The sequence below is a fragment of the Lonchura striata genome, chromosome 9, assembly GCF_046129695.1.
Source record: "Lonchura striata isolate bLonStr1 chromosome 9, bLonStr1.mat, whole genome shotgun sequence".
NCBI lineage: Eukaryota > Metazoa > Chordata > Aves > Passeriformes > Estrildidae > Lonchura > Lonchura striata.
This window is the reverse complement of record NC_134611.1, coordinates 15522551-15543404: the sequence shown is the minus strand read 5'-3', so window position 1 is coordinate 15543404 and position 20854 is coordinate 15522551. Positions and strand designations below refer to the sequence as shown.

The following is a 20854-nucleotide window of genomic DNA, read 5'->3' as shown; positions in this document are numbered from 1 at the left end:
TTACAGCATTTTCTGTCATAAATCTGTTTGGTTTATAACTAGGCCATAAAACCTTACATCAGGCTGAAATGCAGCAAGACCCTGTAGTTCAAAATTGTGCATTTATAGAGAATTACATCAGTGATTTGTTAATTAAAATGTCAGTGCTTTAACAGTTATTTACATTTCTTTTGCACTCTTATAACTTGTGCTTTCTTGACTCAATTTATGTTCCATGTAAATCTGTGTGATCTATTTAAAACTTGCTGTCTCCTTGGCTTCATCAAATTCCTTTTTATATATACAGGTGTGACTTAGAAACTACTCCTTCATAACTTTTGTAATTAGATGGGGGACCTTGCTGAAACTTCACAGGATGTTGATGAGACTGAAGTGAGTTTGGGTTTGTTTTGTTTAAAAGATGTGTGTGAGGGTAGCAAGAACACAGAATTATTAAGAGAAACTGAACAAGGAATGAGTTACAGTGCTTAGCTTGGCTCTCTTAGGAGATTTAGTGTCCTTACAGTTTATTCTGTGTTTCTTCATATCCTTAATGCTTCCCCATATCTACTTGACACTGAGCAGTCCTGCAGACAGGGAACAAGCCTGTGGATCACAATGGGGTATGGCAAGTCTCTGTGTTTCTACAGAATGCTAGAAGTAGACCAGTGTACTCTATAGTTAAATGATCTGATTTTGACAGTAACATAACTAATCATATAGCATACACATCCTGCAGTCCTTGACTGATGGAAAAACTAAGAGCTCTAATTTAAAATGACAAGATCTTTTTATTATTGTATCAGTAATAAAACAAGGACAGAAGCATCAGAGGACCTACTGTGATGTGTACCATGTCTTGCAGTCACATTAGAAATGATCTGTAAATCAGTTTGATGGATTTCATCAATTGGAGCAATATATGCTGGACACACACTCCAGTACACCTGTTCAAAGCGATTTTCAAACTGCCATTAGTTCAAAACCCATTCTGTTTTTTCTAGAATGCAGTGAAATCAAGTGGAAGGAATAAAACACCATCAGTGAAAGAAGGAGAGGTAAACACCAGCTGTCAAGAGAAAGGTAACATGCACTTGGCATTCAGTTTGTAAGCTGAGTGGTGTGTACCAGGAAGAACAGCAAAATAAAGCTTTTAAGGCAAAATACATTATAGATTCTTACTTTTCGATATTGGCAAGGCTGCAGCAGGACAGTGGCTCTTGGAGACTTACACTTCAGGTCCAGGCAGTGTTACAGAGGTGACACCAGTTTGCCCCTCCCAGGACAGTTCACTTTGTCCCCAGAGAGTCAGGGTATCTGTGGGGCAGCTGCAGCTATTGCTATTCAGTTTTGGAAAGAGGAAGACCGTGGGTTATAAGGGGGTTTAAATAAGAGTGTTTGGTCCCAGTTCTGTGTCTCACCTCTGAGGTTCAGCTTCTTGCATTTAGATGTTTAAAGGTAGTATCTTTGTTCTAGCTTTTGTACTTGTCTAATGAGAGACACCTTTCATCACCTGAGATACGCTTCATGCAATAGTTACTGATTACTTAAAAAAAATTGAGATTTGATATTTATGAAGCAAAAGTAATACTGTAACTGAAATCTTCTTTATTCACAAGCCCCATGTAACCCAGTAATTCCCACTGTGAGGCTCCAAACACAGCATGAGCATTGTCCTTCCCCTTTGTCTTGCAGGGACTCACCACGCATACAGGTACTTCATGGAAAAAAAGCAGAGCTTAACTTTGTTCCTTTCAGGAGGACAATTTTATACTCATGGAATGCTTTTCACATCCCAACTTCAGTGTGATCCAGAATCTCTGAGATCAGTGATGATCTTGGGACAGTGGAAGGAAGATATTTTTGCAGGTGTGCTGCTGTGATCTTTCTGGCTGCTATGACTGTATTGTAGTACTGGTAGTTTACCTTCTTCATTCCAGAAATTTGGTCACATTGTGCTGAGCAGCTGTGGCCTGGTTCGTAGTCTGTTTCCTCAGGAGGTTTGCTGGCAGCCTTTTGTGGGAATACCAGAGGCAAAACAGAACAAAACCCCTCCAGCCTTAGCTTGTCTTCACTGAGAAGCTGCTGCCACGGCCAGTGGGGGGGTTTGGCTTTTTTGGATAGATTTTATTTGCCCTCCTTCCTCCCACCCCTATTTAAAAAAGAGCAGCTCGATAGCACAGCAGCAAATGCACATTAATATCAAACAGAATTTTCACTACCATTTTCATATTAACATAGGATGTTAGAATGTAAAGTGAGCTGGATCTGCACATGGGACCGCTCTTGCTGTTAAAGGCTTTAGGCTGGAACAGAGCCCGAAATTCTTAGAAGAAATCCAACATTTCCAGATCAAATATTAATTACATGCCATATAGAATTATATATTTCAAACAAGTTTTATAAATAAAAAGCTAGGCCTTTCAAACCATCAGCAATATTAATTTTGGATTTAAAAGATTATGAAAGATAACCACATAACTGTGAATTAGAAAAATACTGGCCTAGGTTGCATAAAAACCTTCATTAAATAAATACGGGAAGTTTTCACTATGAAAATTCAGTGGCGTCGTACTTAAAAAAGCCATGATGAATTAATTAACGGTCCCTTAATGACACTCGGGTTGCGTTTCACGAATCACGAACACACACAGGACGTCGGATGGCCCCAAAAGGTGACAGACTGGGTTGATACAGTTCAGCAGAAGTGCTCGGGGTGTGTGCTGCTCCTCCGTGCCGAACTCCTGCCTGCTGCCGGCTCGCCCTGTGCCCCTTCTCCTCGGGGCTGCCGCGCCGGCCCACGGGCTCCGAAGGCTCCAGAGGCGCTGCGGGAGGTGGCCGTGGCTGGCTCGTGTGTCCGTCTGTCCCTCAGGCCAGCGGGCTGCCCGCGGGGCGGGTCCCAGCGAGCGGCTCTGGTTTCCAGTCGGGCTGGAAGAAGCGGATGTCGAATGTCCGTGCCCAGTTCTCGAAGACGCGCTTCTCGGTGATGAAGCGGTGGTGGCTGCCCTTGCGGCCCCGCTCGTGGGAAATGTACATGGTGCACTCGTCCGGACCCAGAGGTTCGTAGTAGTGATAAGGTACTGAAAGATGATTAGGATCCCTGTGGAAAAAAAGAAAATAGATGGAAGTCCAAGATGTTCTTTCTCGCTGATTGAAAAGATGCTATCTTTAATGAACTGATGGGCTCAAATCCACTTTTTGTCCCAGTTAAACTATGTAGCTGGGTTTTTTTCTTGAATATCTAATAGATCAGAATGGGGCAAAGGTGTTTTCTTTACTTTTTGTTTTGCTCTCCTTTAATTCTCCCAGTTAAATGAAAGGCAGCAGTAGCTCAGAAACAAGGAAGAGTGCCGCAGGGCTGAGTTACTACTATGAAATTTGAAGTAAACTGCTTGAAAGAGATTTAAATCTAGATTGTGATTTGTTAAAGGTCTTTCAGAGGTATTTACTGAACTGGGGAAGAAAGAAGATGATAGACAGAGGTGGTTATCTGTGTCACATCAGCTCAGCTGAATGTTCCCAGCATGCTGTGCCAGGTTCCAAGAGCACAACTTCAATGAATGACTGCACACCAGGTCAGTGGTACAGGCTGCTATTGCTGGCATTTTAATCAAATGTCTAATGAGTTCTTTATTTTACAACAGCAGCTTTCATGTATCTAAGCTAAAAATTAAAACAGTTCACCCATAGTATCCATCTGACCTTGTGAACCCATTCACATTTCCCAGCGGGAAATGAGTGACTCGTGGTGACACATTGGATATGCCAAACACCAATTAGATACTTAGGATAAAGTTCATTTTAGCAGTTCTGACCTCAGTGTTTCCATGTAACATTCTGTAAATGGCACATCTGTATTACAATAAACCAGAGCAATTCATTCTCCTTTTGTTTTAATCTCTACATTAACCTGTATCTATTATGGTTTTTTTCTTTGGGCATGGGCATTTTGGGTTGACAGGAACTCACACACTCTCTGTGTCATAAATACTAAGAGAGCAGCAAGCTGTCCCAGACAGAATTACCCAACTGTGTCCCTCTCTCCCTAATTGCTACCAGCTATTTTTCTGTGGCAGAAAATTTCCCAGTATTAGCATTTAGTGAAGCCTTGGAGCTGCTCTGTGTTACACCCTGAGCTGAACAGGACCCTAGCACAGAGCAAGAAATCTGATACGGATTCAGGGCTGTCAGCTCTAATATACAGTTGATTATTTTCATTTTGAAGAGCTAATATTTAAGGTCACTTTCAATTGAATGCATCCACAATCTGTCAGTAGTCTGTGCTGGTCATTATTTTTACTGTGTAATTCTGTCACCTACGCAATTTTCTAATTTTTCTTATTTTGCTATTATCCATATTGTATATGCAGAGGTAATGTATGATATTGCTGCTGCTTTCCATTTGTGCCTTAGATTAACGTTTTAATTTGATCAGTCTGGCTTCCTTGTAACACAAAATGGTGATCAATCTTACAAGACCAGAACAACAATAAAATTACATTTCTAGAATAAGATGGATTCTAAACTTATTAAATATATTCTCACTGGAATGCATAAGAATGAAACAAAATCCTTCATCACCTCACCTACATAAAATGTATTTGTAATCTAAAGCTGCCGTTCATGTAGAAATTTATTATTTCTAAACTACAACTATTAGAGCTCAATCTTCAATTAATATTTCACTTTTTTGATACATTGGACCTCTTATTATCACTTAAATGAATCATTTGTATGGTTACTATAAATCTAACAGGATACATTTTCATGTGATGTACTTTTGTTAAGAACTACTAAAACAAATAGGCCTCTGTCTCTCATTCAGACTGCTCATCCTTCTTGCACTAAACCTGGATTTTATTCTTGAGTCCTCAACCTGTATTGCTTGGTATAAATTTACTGCTTTAAAGTAAGGCTTAGTAAAGTTGAAATCGTATCTCCAACAGACTTGGGAAAAATGCAGAGCCTGTGAGGCTGCAGGTCCCTCCAGGCAAGGTGTTTTTGAAGCCAGGGATTCCACATTCCACGGAAGGCTCTGAACTGACACCAGTGTGTCCTAGGTGGACGTCCTTAGGTCCTGCCAGGCTGCAGCAGCTCCCTGCATCCTGTGCACCGTGCCACCAGAAGCAGCCCAGAAGCACCTGGTGCACAGGTGAGAGAGGAGGAGCTCCATGCAGGCAGGCTGTGGGCTCAGGCCTTGTGTGCAGCTCTGGCTGAACTGGGGTGAGAACAGGGCAGGAATGGGGGCTGCTGCCTACAGACCTCTCTAGGACTGCTCTGCAGCTGACTGAGGTTTTACAGCTAAATTCCAATTTCAGATTTGGAATTCTGAAGGGTATTTACATATTGGAGGACCTTCTCATTTTATGGGAGTTCTGGATTTCCCCAGATTGCATGCTAGTAAGCTTTGGGTTTGAATTCCAGCTTGAGTACACTATAACCCAAATTAACTGTGCTGTGTTATCTTCTAGCTCTGCAATTAGCTTGTGTCACCAGCAAATGAAATGCATGAGTAATTTCTATACGGAAATTGCTTGCCACCTCATTTATTAGCATTAAAACAGATGCTGTTTTATCACTGACTGATACTGGACATTAATCAGTATTTTGTCAGGCTCTGCATGCATATTAATAGCACAGCTGGGAGGAATCTCGGGAAGTTCCTCTGTAAAATATCCTGTGCTCCCTGCCTGATCACCTGCCAGCACAGCACCCGTGGAAGTGCTTGTACCCCTGTCAGTCAGCTACTGTTTGCCACTTGAGTGCACATTTTCCCACAGATGGTATCCACCTACAGCAAGAGCTGGAGGAACAGCACAAAAGAAAAAAGGCAGGGAAACCAGGTCACCCCATACCACATTCTGGTCAGTCTCTTTCCTTAGAAATGAAGAGCTATAATAAATCAACCCTCTAAAACTATAGGTACTCACACACTTTGTAAAATAATTCATATTTTGATGTGTGAGTAAAGTGTCATTTATATGTTGAATAAGGGGCAAGGTGCTGTGTCAGGACCATGAAGATTTGTAGATAATCTTTTGCCTACTATTCCCAAGATCTCCTTTCCCTGACCTCCATAATTAGTCTTGTTTTCCAAGCCATGTATGCATTTTGTTATTAAGCTAATGAGGTGAGGCATATGGACCAAATAGCTCACATACAGCTTACAGTTTCTCATAAGCTCCGGGAAATGTAACCAGCAACAACTGCTGCTTTGCATTTGATTCAAAGGAACTGAAAGTGGAGAAAGAGAGAGAGGTAAGAAAACACTAAAGTATTTCAAATACCAGTTTTCAGGTGAATTATCATGGAAAATGACCTGGCAGTCAAATGAGGATTCTTATAGGAAAATTATCTGGTTCAATAACTGGAACAAAAATTATTCATATTAGTTAAAATAAGGCTCAGAATTAAGTTTCTGGGTGTTCCAGAAGGCCCATGAAGATGAGAAGAGCTAGAGAGGGTTCATCTCACTAACCCCTTGACTTTTCCTTGTGTACAGGAGTACCCTGAGACCTGCAGGGAACCAGCCTTTCTGTCCCTGCTGCCCATAATGCCATGGACAGGGGCTGGAATTCCTACAAACTCACTAAGGCTTGTCTTGTCCTTCCCAGCCCTGCTGCTGAGCACCCACAAAGGGAAGCAGCAGCACTGCAGTGCCTTCAGGAATTGTTGTGGTATCTGGGCACCACTGTCAGGCTGCTGCTGAAGGGAGGCAAGAGGAGAATCCAGCATGTCCCAGTTCAGGAGTGAGTGCTGCGCATGCAGGACTGTCACAGGGAGTTCTGAGAGGGATGTGCTTCCCATTTGGGAAAGGCTTGGACTGGATCCCTGGGCACTGGAAAGATAGTGAAAGGTGTGCCCACTTTACAAAAATGTTTGCAATGTGCATGGAAGCACAAGCTCTCATCTTATTGCAGAATGCACAAGACAGCATGAGAGCAATATCAAGCCATTAACCCCTCCTACAGCATAAATCTGTAGCAAGGAAAGGGGTTTGAAATTACTTATAGCTTTGCTGTAAAGTACTGCAAATTTGTAATTATTAGGACATCAAGTCCATCTCAGCTATGAACTCAGTGTCCAGTGAAAGTAAATAGAAATGAATCTAAAACACCTTGTTGCTAGTAATAGTGATAAATCCTTTAGTCTGTGCTCCAGACTCCTTCACTAGACTATTTTTCCTGCATGGGTGCAAAGCAGTTTGGTTAATGATCTTAAGCTAATAATTTGAGCAGAATCAACAGCATGAGATTTCTGACACCTCTGAGGTGTCCTTCACGTTACAGATGTGACACTAATTTAGTTCCATTACAGTGATCACCACATGCATTACTTATTCCACAAATTAATACTTAAAAATGAATCTGCTGAAGTTATACATTTGGTGATATTAATTATGAACAGAAATAAGATTTTTTTTTTTTCAATTTTAATGATTCTTTAGTTGCACAGCAAGTAGGATAATCACACCATCTAGCACACACACATTTTAGTTGTTTTGTTGGGACTTTTTTTTAAATATTTTTTTATTTTAATGGTAGATTCTTATTCTATCTGACGGAAAACCAGGAAATATGGCTTGCAATTACAGAATATTTCTTTCTGCTATTCTGTTCTGTTGTCTTATTCCTTTGAAAGAAAGTGTTGTTTTAATTTCTTAATGAGTGGCTGAAGAGCCAGCTAAGAAAGTTAACTCTATTTATGGCAAGAAACTCCTTTCACAGATCTTCATGGACAGCTTCTTCCAGGCATGGCAACTGAAGTTTTTCCCTTTATCACCTGGGGAATCAAGCTGAAGTAAAGACATTTCATATGACTGACTAAGAAATGACCTTTTCCCTTTTTACAACCAGGTTGTGCATACCTTTATGTTAAGATTTTTTTTATGCAGGCTGTAAGAACAATTACATCTTTCACTGCTAGGACTGATCTACAGCCTTTCTTGGGTCATAATTTAAGTCCATTTGATTTCAGTGTATTGATTCTATGAAAGCCTTTCATATGCTCTCAGTGACATTTCTAGTCTCTCTCAAAACAGTTTGTTTGTGTTTAGCTGGCTTTTTTTAATATGTATGTAAACTATTCTGACTTTTTCTGAAAAGTTAGGATTACAAATTATTTTGCAGTGAAATGCTGTCTTCTGTATTTTTAGATAATCATTTGAAGAATTACTTCCATGTGCCATGGGAGTTCAGCCACTTCTGGAGTAAGACAGACCAGCCACTTACAGAAACTGAAGTAGTATGTGTTACCAAATGAGATGACAGAGGAATGAGATGCTGTGCTGTGGAAGGTATTTGTGTTGTCTGGTATATCTAATCTAGTTTGCTATTTTCCTTGGAGAATTCATGATGAAGTCGGCAGTACATCACAGCATTTATCATCAGTATTTTGTTATAATTTGTAGAAATTCTCACAAAGTGGAGTTTAGTGTTGACATTTTATGCTGTGATTTCTTTGGGGATTTCTACAACGTGCCCAAGAAAAATGCAGATTCCTGAAGGATCCTTTTAAGTGCTCAGAGGAAAGTCAAAGCAGTCCTATTCTTTGAGATTAACCCAGCACTGCAGCCTTGCCCTCCCTGCCCCTGAAAGGAATCTGGAATTACCCAGTGAACCAGACTTGAGACAGATCACTACGTTTGCAATAGAAAATTTAAGCAAGTACTTCTTGGTGAGAGGGGTTTGTGAGCAGGTGATGAAACGTTGCACTGAGGCCTCGTTCCAGACTGCCTCCAGCTCTTCCCAGGTCACCCAGCAGGACAAATGGGATCAGCACTGGCTGGGGCAGGAACCACTCAGTGCTGGGCTAGTGCTGTGTGGGCAGGTGAGACCTATGTCAGCATCAAGGTTGCTGATGTAATACAAATTTGTCTGTAACCATATTGGTATCTTGTGGCTAATGTAATTTTGGTCTAGCACTAGAAGTTCTGAAGACTCTCCCTGTGTCACTGATCCACAGTGGGAAAAGCTTAACCAGGACCTGGGGTCTGGGTCCTGGCCATGGCTGGAGGCAGAACGGGGCTGGAAAAGCATTCACGGGACAGAGGTACAATAATGTTAATTTGAGTTGCACAGAAAGTTCAATTTAGAAACTAGTCACTGTGAGAACACTGTTCCTCTATTAATTTGGGGGGAATTTGAAAAACAAATTAAAAGTAATGTTTTCCAGTACTTCTTTCTTCAGATTAATTTCATGCCAATTATTGCATTACTTTTAGCTGATAAATATTCAGAGACTAAAGAAAGCAACAAGATGCATTAATTCTCCCACAGTACAGACAAAATTTTAAAGTATTTTATACAACATAATTAAATGCTGTTTGTTGTTTTCAGAATGAGATCATGGGACATCTTAATTAATTGCTTTAAGAGGACTGAAGACTTGTTGCAGAGGAAAAAGATTAAAAGATTCAGATATTTATCTGTAACATTAACTTTGTTGGCTAATAATGGTTCCAAAATAAATCCTACCTGCAGAAATCCGGTGGCACCATGCCATAAACATTTATCCTGTCACAGAGCTCTAATGCGATAGTCATTGTGAACCAGCCCGTGCTAAGCCAAGTGTTGGATATCTTCCTGAAAGCAAAAACATAATTAAGTTTCTAAGCTGGCAAATAATTCTTGACATTTATTTATTTATTTATTTATTTATTTATCCATTGATTGTGAAGCAATTTCTCGGCATTTTCTTCATTCTTGTAAAAGGCTTTGAAAACTGGGCAACCAAGACTACTCTGCTCATCCATCTTTTAATGATTTTTCTGGTGTCCTGTCAGTGGAGTAATCTGGGCGGAAACTTTCCTCGCTGTAATTAATTTTAGGCACAGCAACATAATATTTAGCTGACCTTCTGACCGGGTTTCTAGAAGCTCCCAGCCCCTCACTGTGACTGCTGGTAGAAACCCTTTACTTGGTTGCAGCTATGAGTGTCCCATAGCCAGCCTGGGAAATCTTCATCCTAGGAACCAGCCCCGCTGCCATCCCTGCCCAAGGGGAGCCTGACAATGGCAATGACAGCTGGCAGGGAGTCCTTAAGGCAGCACCTCTCCTGCCTTCACTGCAGGCTGGGACATGGCTTTAAAAGAAGCTCAACTGATCCCAGTATTAATTAGGCAAAGTAGGAAATACCACCCTGTAACTTCTCACAGATGTAAGGGATTTACAAGTTGCGTTTAAATTTTGCTGTATCACAGGTTCGTATCTGCAAAGGTTCACTCAGAGGTCTCTTTTCAAATGCTATTAAAGAATAAGACAGAATTGTGCCTAATGGCTCCTCACCCAGCTAGGAAAGTCCCACAGGAAGAAGTTCAAGCTTGTGTTATCTGCAGCCCAAAGAGTCCTCAGATCCCTGCTGACAGCCTGTCACAGACAGCATCTCCTGCTAAAGCTGAGGCACCAGGGGAGCAGGTGCAGACTCTGGGAAGGCCTGGGCACTCTACCTGAATGTATTAATGTTGGAGCTACATTAATTCCAATTCTTTTTCCACACCTGTATCTGCCAGATGCCTGTGAAACTTTGTCACAGCCCCCCAAAAAAGCACAGCAGAAAACACAAGGGTCTCGTCAGAGAAGTCACCAGGGAATCCCAAGTCCTGGCCCAAGTTCCAAGGCCATCTTTTACAGTTTACCCAGTGATAGCAGGATGTGGAACAGTCTTGGAAGCAGGGACCTGAGGCCACAAAAGCCACTGCAAGCAAGTGCCAGCTATCACTAACATCTAATTCAGCTGACAGGAGCCACCAGCTTCCCAAGCTAATGCTAAACAAGCTGGTTCCAAGTAGGTCACCTACAAAGCAGTAGGAGGAGATGTTTTGAGCACTGTCAGATTGAGGAATGCCTTGTACCAAAGTTTCCCATTTCCTCAGGGAATCAGACTACTACAACAAAAACCAAAACAAAACAAAACACGAAAACCAAAAGTGGTGGTATCTGTGCCAGCTGCTTAAAAGACACTTCTAAACTTAAGGGAATTCTTTGATTAAATATGCCTGGAGGATGCTGAGTGAGGAGTCTAGGTAATTTGTCCTGTCCTTAGTGGATCACCTGGTAATGTATAAACTCCTGAAATACACATTTCTACTGCTCCTGACACACAAGACTTTCAAGCTAAGCTAGCATTTGGAGAATGACATGTTATAAGCATCTCATTATTTCCAATTATGGGGCCTTATTTATTTTCTGACTGTGCACTGAAGCTTTGGGGTAGTAGTTTGTCACAATGTCAAAGCTGGGTCATAGGCTCAGTGGAGGCCTTCAGGCACAGCAACAATAAAAAACAGTGAAAATTTTTGGCTCAAAATTATTAGGAAAGAGAATGGTAGGGAAAAGCCTAAAAAAATTTGCTTCTCTGCCACCTGAGAGTTTCTGAGCACTGAATCACTAGATAATTCAGGAACATGTTCAGGCTAAGAGTGCTTTGGAGCTTGCACAAGTGGACTGTTCCAGGTGCCCAACACTTACACTCCAAAACCGAGGGCGCAATTGCAGCCAGACACGACCAAAGCTATGCACAGGTCAGAACAGCCAGCTAGGCTCTCTGCTGGGTTAGCTTTCTTTCTGTTTACAGACACTTAGGCTGTCATTTAGTGTTTTCAAAAACAGGAGAAAAACTGAATATAATTAAACTGGCTTAGAAGCTGGATAATCAAATAAAGATTCAAAAATTCATTCAAGTACCACTCTGCCCCCTTTAAATACCATGTCTGTAGGACAGCAAGACAGAAACAGGGTTAGAGTGTCTTGCATGTCATAAAAGATCTGAGAAGAGTCCAACAAAAGAATACTGTTTTTATACCCAATCAGCAGTAATGAGAGAATATGAAGAACTGTCATGTGCTTATTAGGGGAAATTATCAGATATTCTTTTATATGATGAACTAACACACTGTGCTGATAATTCTGTAGTGCACACTAAATTACAATTAAAGGCCTTTCTGCTCCACCAGAATCTCATTTATAATCTCTTTGGAAATACTCTTCCTGCAGTTATTTCATTTATGCTGCTTTTATCTAATTACTATAATATTGGTTCTGAATCGTATTTTCTTAATGTACCCTTATTCAATTATAAAGTTATTTTCAAGTACAGTCGCTTTGTAATGCCAAATATACTACTCTGCAGCCTTTGTCTTTCACCATGCTATTTAACTGGTAATGTTTTCTGAAGGTTTTTGTTAATTTCAAAATAATTTTTTTCCAAAAGACACAATACATCCAATTACCTTTCTTCTCATCATTTTCAAGATGGAAATGAATAGTCTTGATTCTTGCAGCCTTGCAATCATGCTTCTCCCTCCCTCCTTTGTTTTTTGTAGGCACTAATGTCAAGTGCTCAGCAGAACTCCCCAGGGAACAGCAGCAGTCTGGGCTATACAATGTTCTGCTCCTGCCCCCACAGGTACCTGAAGTTTTTCCCTTACAAATTATTTCCTACCCAAGTTTCTTTTCATTTTCCATTTCTTCTGTGCAGCTTATTCATTTATTTTCATCTCCTGTTTTAATCTTCTTAGCCCTTCAAGTATGCTGTCTGTGTCCTCTAAAGGAGTGGTTCATTCAGAGCAGAGCCTGCAGTTTATTAAAATCAACAGGGTGGTTCCTCAGGCTGACTTCTGCTGGCATCTGAGTGCCCTTGATTCACACTGGGAGTTCAGAGTGCCCATGACTGAGTTCACTATAAACTTGTTACAATATCATTAATGGCTCAAATGCCTCGAGAATATTTCAGGATGTGAGTCTGGTGCCTGTGCAGAAGAAGAAATGCTTTCATCACACTCACTACAGGCCTCTGGCTCTGGATGGGTGATGCAGAACCAGAAAGAGCAGCTTGCCTGAAATTGCACAGCATGTGTCAAGAAAAGAACAGGATCCTGGCAATGTCAGGGAAGGAAGGGGACCCTGGCTCCCCATGGCAGAACTGAAGCTCTGAGAGTGAAGCAGGAAGGGAAACTGTTCCTCAGAACTGGGGACAGCACGTGATCCTGGATCACCAAAAGCACAGTCCAGGAAAGGAGGTGGCAGTGTGCAGTCCTTGTGTCCAGGGCCTCCCCCTGGGCCTCGTGGTGGCCAGGTTACAGTGCAATTTATAGACTTTCATGCCTTTGTAAATATTGAGCACACAGTAACCCTCTGCACATTTCTCGAAGGGCTCAAGTGCTGAATTCACCTTCTCACTTTGCTTTCCTCTGGAAAAGACAAACATATCACAACTCGCAGGGCATCTCCCCTTGTTATCCTTCCTTCTTGTTCTGGCAGAGACCCAGATACACCAATTGGAAGACAAAGAGAAGAACTTTTAATGTTACAAAACTGACCAAGTTACTCTGTGCTCTGGTATGTGCCTGAGTCAGCCATGAACTCAGATCCACTACAACTGACCAGAGCTCTGCAAGCAAACCATGTGGGGTGTGACAAAGGCAGCAAATGCCAAGCTAACATTGCCTTCAGCTAAGAGGATACAAGAGCTTCCTCTAACATTGGTTCTGCCTTTCTCATGTAGCCCAGAAAATGAAATCTGTGCTCAAGTCCACAACAGGATTGTTCCCTGTTCAAACTTTGGTGTGTATGTTTTCTATTTGAAAGGTAGCACATCTGACTGTGAGTTACTGCACAATAAAACTACCTCTTCATTTCTGTCTAAGTGGGGATGCTGTGCCATTTTTACAGCAGCATATTTAATAAGTAAAAAACCAGAACTTCATTAAAAATAAATGTCTTTAGTGCTGGGAAGTCTTTAGTTTGAATGCCCATTTTCAAACATCATATGTGGAAAATACTCAAGTACTGCAGTGGGTCACTTACTACAAATTTGATTTGAAGATCAGCCTACAAGTCTCATAAACAGTCTCATAAAGATGTAACTATCATAATAACTTTCCATTTTTCAGTTGCAAATGTAAGATGAACTGTTCCGAAGCACCTAATGTATGACTAATGTTTATTTGTTTTACAAGAAGCTTTACAGCTGCAATGTTCCAAAAATGCTTAAATTCAATAAACAGCTATTATAATTCACTGAATGGTGGCATTTCCTCTATAAGAAAACATAACCTATCCATTCTAATTTTCCAGTGTCAGTGAAAAAAAGTTTAATGTATATTACCCCAAAGTGAGATTTAAACAGTTCCTGCCTCCTCGAGTCTATAAACATTACATCCAGGCTCTGGTATTCTAGACTGATGAGGCAGTACTCCATACAAATCATTTTGATGCGTATTTTTTACTTATGTTACCAGTGATGTTATTTGGCGTGTCATGCCACATTACGACTCATGAGGCAAAGGATTTAATGGGTAGGATTGTCCCTCTGAGCAGATCTGAAATTGGTATATATAAACTGCATTATTTTACTACTCTGTGACATTCCCTAGGTGTATCCATGTAAGTTCTCACCTGTCTTTTCCGGTCTCCCGTTTAAAAAGGTCATCAAACTGAAGCATCTTGTGGCGAGAAATCATATACACTTTTAACTGAGGCAGTATCTGGTTCATCAGCTGCAGGTTATTGTACACCAAGCCTTTGCCATCTCTCCTCATGTAGCTGCTCGGGCCCCAGAAGATGAACACAGCACCATGACTCATATTCAAGAGTTCGTTGCGATTTCGTAGAATCCTCTGAATGCTGGAGTGCGCGATGACTCGCAGGCTGGTTTTGTTCCCCACGTCTTTGCCGTAGCCGCGGGTGGGCGCGTCGTTCATGCGTATGACGCACTCGCTCTCGTCGATTCTGTGCCCTTGCCTGCTCCCCAGGAGGTGGCCCGAGCTGGTGACCAGCGCACAGCTCTTGCAGTGCATCTTCAGCGGCTGCAAAGACACACGCACTGCACAGTCAGCTGCAGACATCTTCCCTTTCTCTACACAGCTGTGTTTTACACGTTCATGGCGTATGTCACAGCAAAAACCTCACAGCAACGTGCAGAAATCTCTCCCAGCAGTCTGCCCAAATAGCTGGGGACCCATTACCTGTACATCTTTGGGGGGAATATGAATATGGTGTAGATGTACAGCCCTTAGAGTTCCTCTGTGGAGCTAAGCCCATTGTGTAAATCCTCCTTCCAACTGCTGCTTCATAAACAGGAATCACAACAGCTTCTCTACGCTTCCCAACTGCTTGGGACTTGCTATAACAGCTATAATTACAGTATCTTTTATTCTTCTGCTTAGTTTTTTTTTTTTTTTTTTCAGGAAATAATAAATCCTAAGTCTTCGTAAGTTCATGTGTGAACCTGAGGACAGGACATTTTGCTACGTGAAGAGATTGCTACCCTGGCCCAATCCTTCCATGCTATTTGCAAGTTGTGCCACAACCACTGTGGTGCTCTAGTACCTCCTTTATGGTTCAAAAGTCAGAACTGGTCAGTAATGTCTGTGTGCATTTTACATGACAGTGAGTTAGTGCACTGAACTTTTGCTACCTTTTCAGGTCAAAAAGTAAAATGGAATGGGAGCTGCCTGTTCAGTGAGTGCTGACCTAATGGAAGCAGAAGAGTAAAACAAGCTTCATGAAAATGCAAATGGATGATAAATCATGTTACTGAAATATGCCACCACCACAGGTATCAATTATAGAGGAGTATGTCACTATCTAATGCTCAGCATGAGAACTAAAAGGAGCAAGGGTTAACAATATTCCCAAAGTGCTACTTTCTAACAAGAACACAATAAACTGGGAGGTAAATAAAGACTGTTTGAGGGTGTGCCTTGGTAGCCCTCCAGGATATACTATCTTGCACTTGGTGTGTATCTTAGTGTATTTGAAAAACAACAAACAATGACAAAAAACCAAACAAACAACAATGCCTACCCATCCCCTGAAAAAAAAACAAACCAGCCCAACAAAAAAACCCCATCAGATAAACCCCTGGCACAGAGACTGAACTGCAGTTGCTTGATCATTCTGATCTACAGATATACAGGAATCCAATGACTACATCAATCTGCAGTGAGGCACAGCATAAAACTCTGAAGATGCATGATGTAGGTTTGACACAGTCTCAGGCCCCTGTTTGAAAATGCTTTGGCCTTGAGTACTTCATGGGAGTGTTTTATTGTAGTAATTTGGTTTTAATTTTGAAGGCATTAAGTGGTTACAATTACAGTCTGAGATTCTTTTTTTACTATGAGACTAGTTCATGAATGCTTAATGCGTTTTAATTAAAGAAAAAAATAAGAAGTAGACAATCTGCACAGTGATTCAACCAGTAAGCCTTGTATATCCATCTCCCCCAATAAACAGAGTCCCTTTCACATCTGTGGACTATAATCCAGAGCTAATGGTATGAGTGAAAATGTTCATGCCTTTGTGAGCCAAGGTTCCTAATGCAGTATTTACATGCATTTTCCTTTAAGCTTTCATCTGCCACTTTGATGAATTACCTAGTGAAAGGCTCTAAGGTGAACTAGCTGCTCCACCACCATGCTTGGAAAAGCAAGACAAGGTGCTAATGAGGTTAAAGGAAATGTAGTCAGCACCAATGTTAACTCACACAGGTTTGAATATCCACATAGCAAGGCATTTTCACTTAAACAATCTCTGCAGGTTTCTGTCCTACTGAGCTACAACTTCCTTGTTTCTTTTAAAAAAGCCTGCCACAGATCAATCAATCCTTAGGAAACAAGGGCAGCCACCAGCAGAGCTGTGGAAACTTGGGGAGGGGACTGAGGCTACCTAATGAACATTAACATCCCCCAGAACATCTATCCCAGATCTTATTTGAAACATGTTCCTTCTGGGAAAAAGTCTTTAGACTGAAACAGTCAGGTATTGCCTAGCCACTTCCTGAATGATGCATGGGGGCTGAGCCCTTGTAGCTGCTCTAGGCAAGTAATTTTCAGTTGCCTCACTCAGATTCTTTCAGCTGAAGTCTACAAAACTCGCACCTAAAAATTATCAGAGGAATTCACAGGGAACAGCCACAACATTCTCACACCAGCTGTTTATAATGTTTTGACAACAGTGAAAGCAAGGGGGGAAAATGCCATTGGCTGTAATATCATCTCACTGGGAGGCAGCAGCAGCACCAGAAATGTCATCTACTTAAGCAATAATAATGGAAGCACAAGGCAGTTCTTTGGGATTGATGACCAGCTGGAAAAAGTTGATGGCCTGAGAATAACCAGGGGCCATTAAGCCAGAAGAACATTAACTCCACAGAAAATGCTGTTACAGTAATTATTACAGTGATATTTTGGGGAAAAAAAAGCAAAGTGAAAAGAAAGCAAACCCCATGAAATATAATTATATTTCAGGAGCCTTGCTTCAAAAGGAACAGGGTGAGAGGTAGGCAGGTTTTATAGCATTTTGTTAATTACTTTGAAGTATAAAATACCATGCATGTAAAAGATGCTGACATTGAATTGTACCCATTGTTAATAAGCAGCCACAGTTCATGTGTACCTCAACTCCATGGACAGCACCTTTGTGACAGGGCAGAGCACATGGCTACTGCTACAACACAGGTCAGGCACTTGCACACCACATGAGCCAAGTACTGTCCGAAAAAACTGCCCAAATCATCTCTCGGTTCCAGTCATGGAGAGAGGGAGAACAGAGGTCACAGTACAACAAGGCCACAGTGTAGAGCCCCAGAAGATGGCAAACCAGCTGGTGCTTTTCAAGGATAGGTGGGCTATCCCAAGGGAATGAAGGCAGCAAAGGAACTCTGTCATGGGATAAACCCCATAACAGCACCTTTGTGCCCACGAGTAAGTGTAGCTTGGCACAGCTACAAGGCCAAACTGACTCCTGGCAACTCCCACTTCCAGAGACTAGCCCAGAAGTGCTGCTGCTCTATTTGGTTAATGCCTGATTTGGTTAATGAAACAAAAAACAATGCCATGGTTGTTTCTGTATTTTCCAATTTGAGGTAATTTGCTCTGTTATTGACTTTAAAATCTACATCCAGTGATCGAAGAATGTTATTTTCAGACACTTTAATCCTCAAGTGCTTGAGAGGAATAAATTGAAAAATGTTGTTCCTGATACAAAATATGTTATTCTCAGATATAATTATTTTCTTTGTGATGAAATAAAATAATTTTTTTTTTGCTTATAGAAGTCTCTTGATTTAAAAGCCAAGATTCAGATAAGACAGCTTTCTCCAGTAAAATAATGAACACTGTAAAACACACTTTTTCTTATACTGAGTACTTAATGACCTACTTTCAAGACCCCTGGGTTCAGATCACTCCATTATCAGTAGTGTAAAAATTTCTGTTCTATAAATAAAAGCCAGAGTATTTTATCTTGGCAATGATGACCTGGTCACAGCAACAACAACAACAACAAAACTAAATAAAACCAAACAAACAAACCCACCTCCCCAAAACAACAAGAAACAACCTGCAGTGAGAACAGCTCACTACTAAGTTCAGCAGAAAAAGATCACCTGTCAGTTCATGAACACCAGCATTCTTCACAGATACATCTGGAAATATCACAGATGACTTCAAAGTGTATTGGGAGACAAGAGATACCATGAAAGGCTAGAGAATATCCAAATTTGTTTTGGATGGATGACCTTTAACTAAGCACTTGAGACAAAGTGCAAAATGCTTCTCTTGGACTGCAACACCGCTGTTGTTGGCCTGCGTTTGTCTCGTGCCAGAGCTGGGATGAGAGGCTGCAGAGCTGCTCCTCTGTAGTAACAGCTGCTGAACCAACAGCATCTCTGCAGCAGCTCCCAGACTGCACAGGAAAAAGCAGTGGTACAAATAAGCCTGATGTACAGCAAAGCAAATCTGTTCCCATGTTCAAATGAATTAATTCAGTTGAATTCAGTATGTTAATGGTTGAAAAAGTACACATAAACCCTGTAAGTCTTACCGGTTCAGAAGAAAGTGTCCTTATTCCAGGGCAGCCTTGCTTTCTCTTTTTGTTTGGAAGGAGTTTCATGTCTCCCCCACCTGGTGCCCATTGTGCCTGGCCTAAGCACAACAGCTTGTGACACTCACTGTATGTTACCTCAATATTTGCTTTTATGTTCCTTGCCTTGTGCACAGAACTTAATCAACATTTCCTACATGATGCTAATGAACCCCGAGTTCACACCATGTTCAATGCAATTTTTTACTTATGGCTTGCTCTTGATTGCTGCGTCATCAGCCACCAGCAAAACCACTAAATAATTAAGGCTTTGCCAGGGATAAAATATTTTGTCCTGGCAGCTTCCATTTTTTTTTTTTTTACTTTCTTGTAGCTTTGAGCAGCTCTTAGGTTTCTCACAAGCTGCTGGCTTGGAACCACTGCTCTACCAGGCTGGCTGCTCTTTCCTAGTGCTCCTTTCCCAGAGGCTTGGAGGACAATCCCCCTGTCACAGCTGTATTGCAAGCTCTGCAGGAGCTCCAGCCATGCCCAGCCCACTGCTGGCACATCACAAATAGCTGAATGCTCCAGCTCTGGTGAGCCCCTGTCATTCTGCACTGCCCCAAGTGTAAAGCTGCTCATGTCCATCCCTCATGACATGTATTGTTTCTATCGGTGTGCCTCCTTCTTCAGTATTTTCCCTAGAAGACTGAAAACTGTAAGGCCAAATCTGCTTTTCTTTGAGAGATTCCCAACAACCTCCTTAAAGCAGAATAGAAACCCTGAGGCTTCATATTTGCCAAGTAACTTGTGTTCTGTAAGCCAATGAAGCAAGCTGTGGGGCTCAAGCTGTCTCATTACTGAAGCACAGCTGTGCACTTCAGAAGTGATTTTCACAATGCAAGGACTCTGGGAGACATGATCCTGTGAAAATAATGCAGGTTCCCTCGTTATTTTTTGTTTGTAATATATCGATAGAACAGTACTTTCATAATACTATGAAAGGAATAAAAAAATTAAAGACCAACCAACCAAACAACAAACAAACACCAAGACAAAACACAAACAAATAAATTAAACAAAACCAAACAAGCAAACAAAAAACCCAACAAAATAAACCCAACCACATGGAAGCTGAAAGTTTGCTATTTTTCAAGTCCCATCTATGAAATGATGCTATCAAGACAATCTTCTCTGAACAGTAGAAGTCATTCAGACGCATATTGGAATATTGTAGGTAACACTTCTGTGTATAAAAAGCTGGAGCAAAAATCCCAAACTGAAACACCAAAAGCATGAGAAGAGTTTTCAAGTTCAACTTGCTGATGTAAATGTCTTTTAAAGTCTCTGTGACTTTAAAAGTTTTGATTTTGTGGTGCCAAATTCAGATCTAAAAAATTGTTTTGTTTTGAGCATGACATTTTCACATGTGCATTTGAACAGGGAATGTAGCTTAATTTCTACACTCTGCATGCCAGCTCAGACTTCCCCCTCAAGTTTCAAGAAGTTTGAGTCTTTAGCCCTTATGCTAGATAAGAGCACCTTATGCAGATAAAGAGTGGTGTCAAAGAGGGGAAAAAAATCCTCTGAGCACATAAGATTTATAATTATTGTGGAAGTACACTTTTGGAACATTAGAGAATTTACCATGAAAACAAACTGCATTATCCACTGAACTAAAAGCACTGACTGCCTTCAAAACTATATCCCAGTGACTGATATCACACAAGTAAACAGAAGGGGTTAGGAGACACCACTTACCCAACATTGTTAATCCTTATACAAATCCAAATAACAAGCATTTGCAGTGAAACTTTGCAATTCAAAAAAGGTCTGGCAAGTCTGCTCATAAGAGATAAAATGCATGTCTGTTTAAAAAGATAAAACAATTGAATTTCTTATTACTTCTCTTTGTTTCTTGGACTGTGGAGCTTGAATATGCAAATATTGCAGAAACATTTTCATTGTCATTTCCCATTGATTCCTCTGAGATAGTTATGTAACTGGACTCTGCCTTCAGGTACTGGGTAAGACAGTGAAATAGTCAAACTCCAGCACATGCATTCCTC

At 41.1% G+C, this 20854-nt stretch overlaps 1 protein-coding gene across 1 annotated transcript in view; it reads right to left on the bottom strand.

The window, feature by feature from the left end:
• Window positions 1-2732: 2732 nt before the first annotated feature.
• ST6GALNAC5 (ST6 N-acetylgalactosaminide alpha-2,6-sialyltransferase 5) overlaps window positions 2733-20854 on the bottom strand; it is a 68540-nt gene continuing 50418 nt past the window's right edge. The window contains exons 3-5 of the mRNA XM_021527741.2: window positions 14376-14785; window positions 9456-9563; window positions 2733-3079 (exon numbers count right to left, since the gene is read on the bottom strand). Coding sequence (XP_021383416.1) covers window positions 2848-3079; window positions 9456-9563; window positions 14376-14785 — 750 coding nt within the window. The 3' untranslated portion in view covers window positions 2733-2847. The remainder of the gene's footprint in view (window positions 3080-9455; window positions 9564-14375; window positions 14786-20854) is intronic.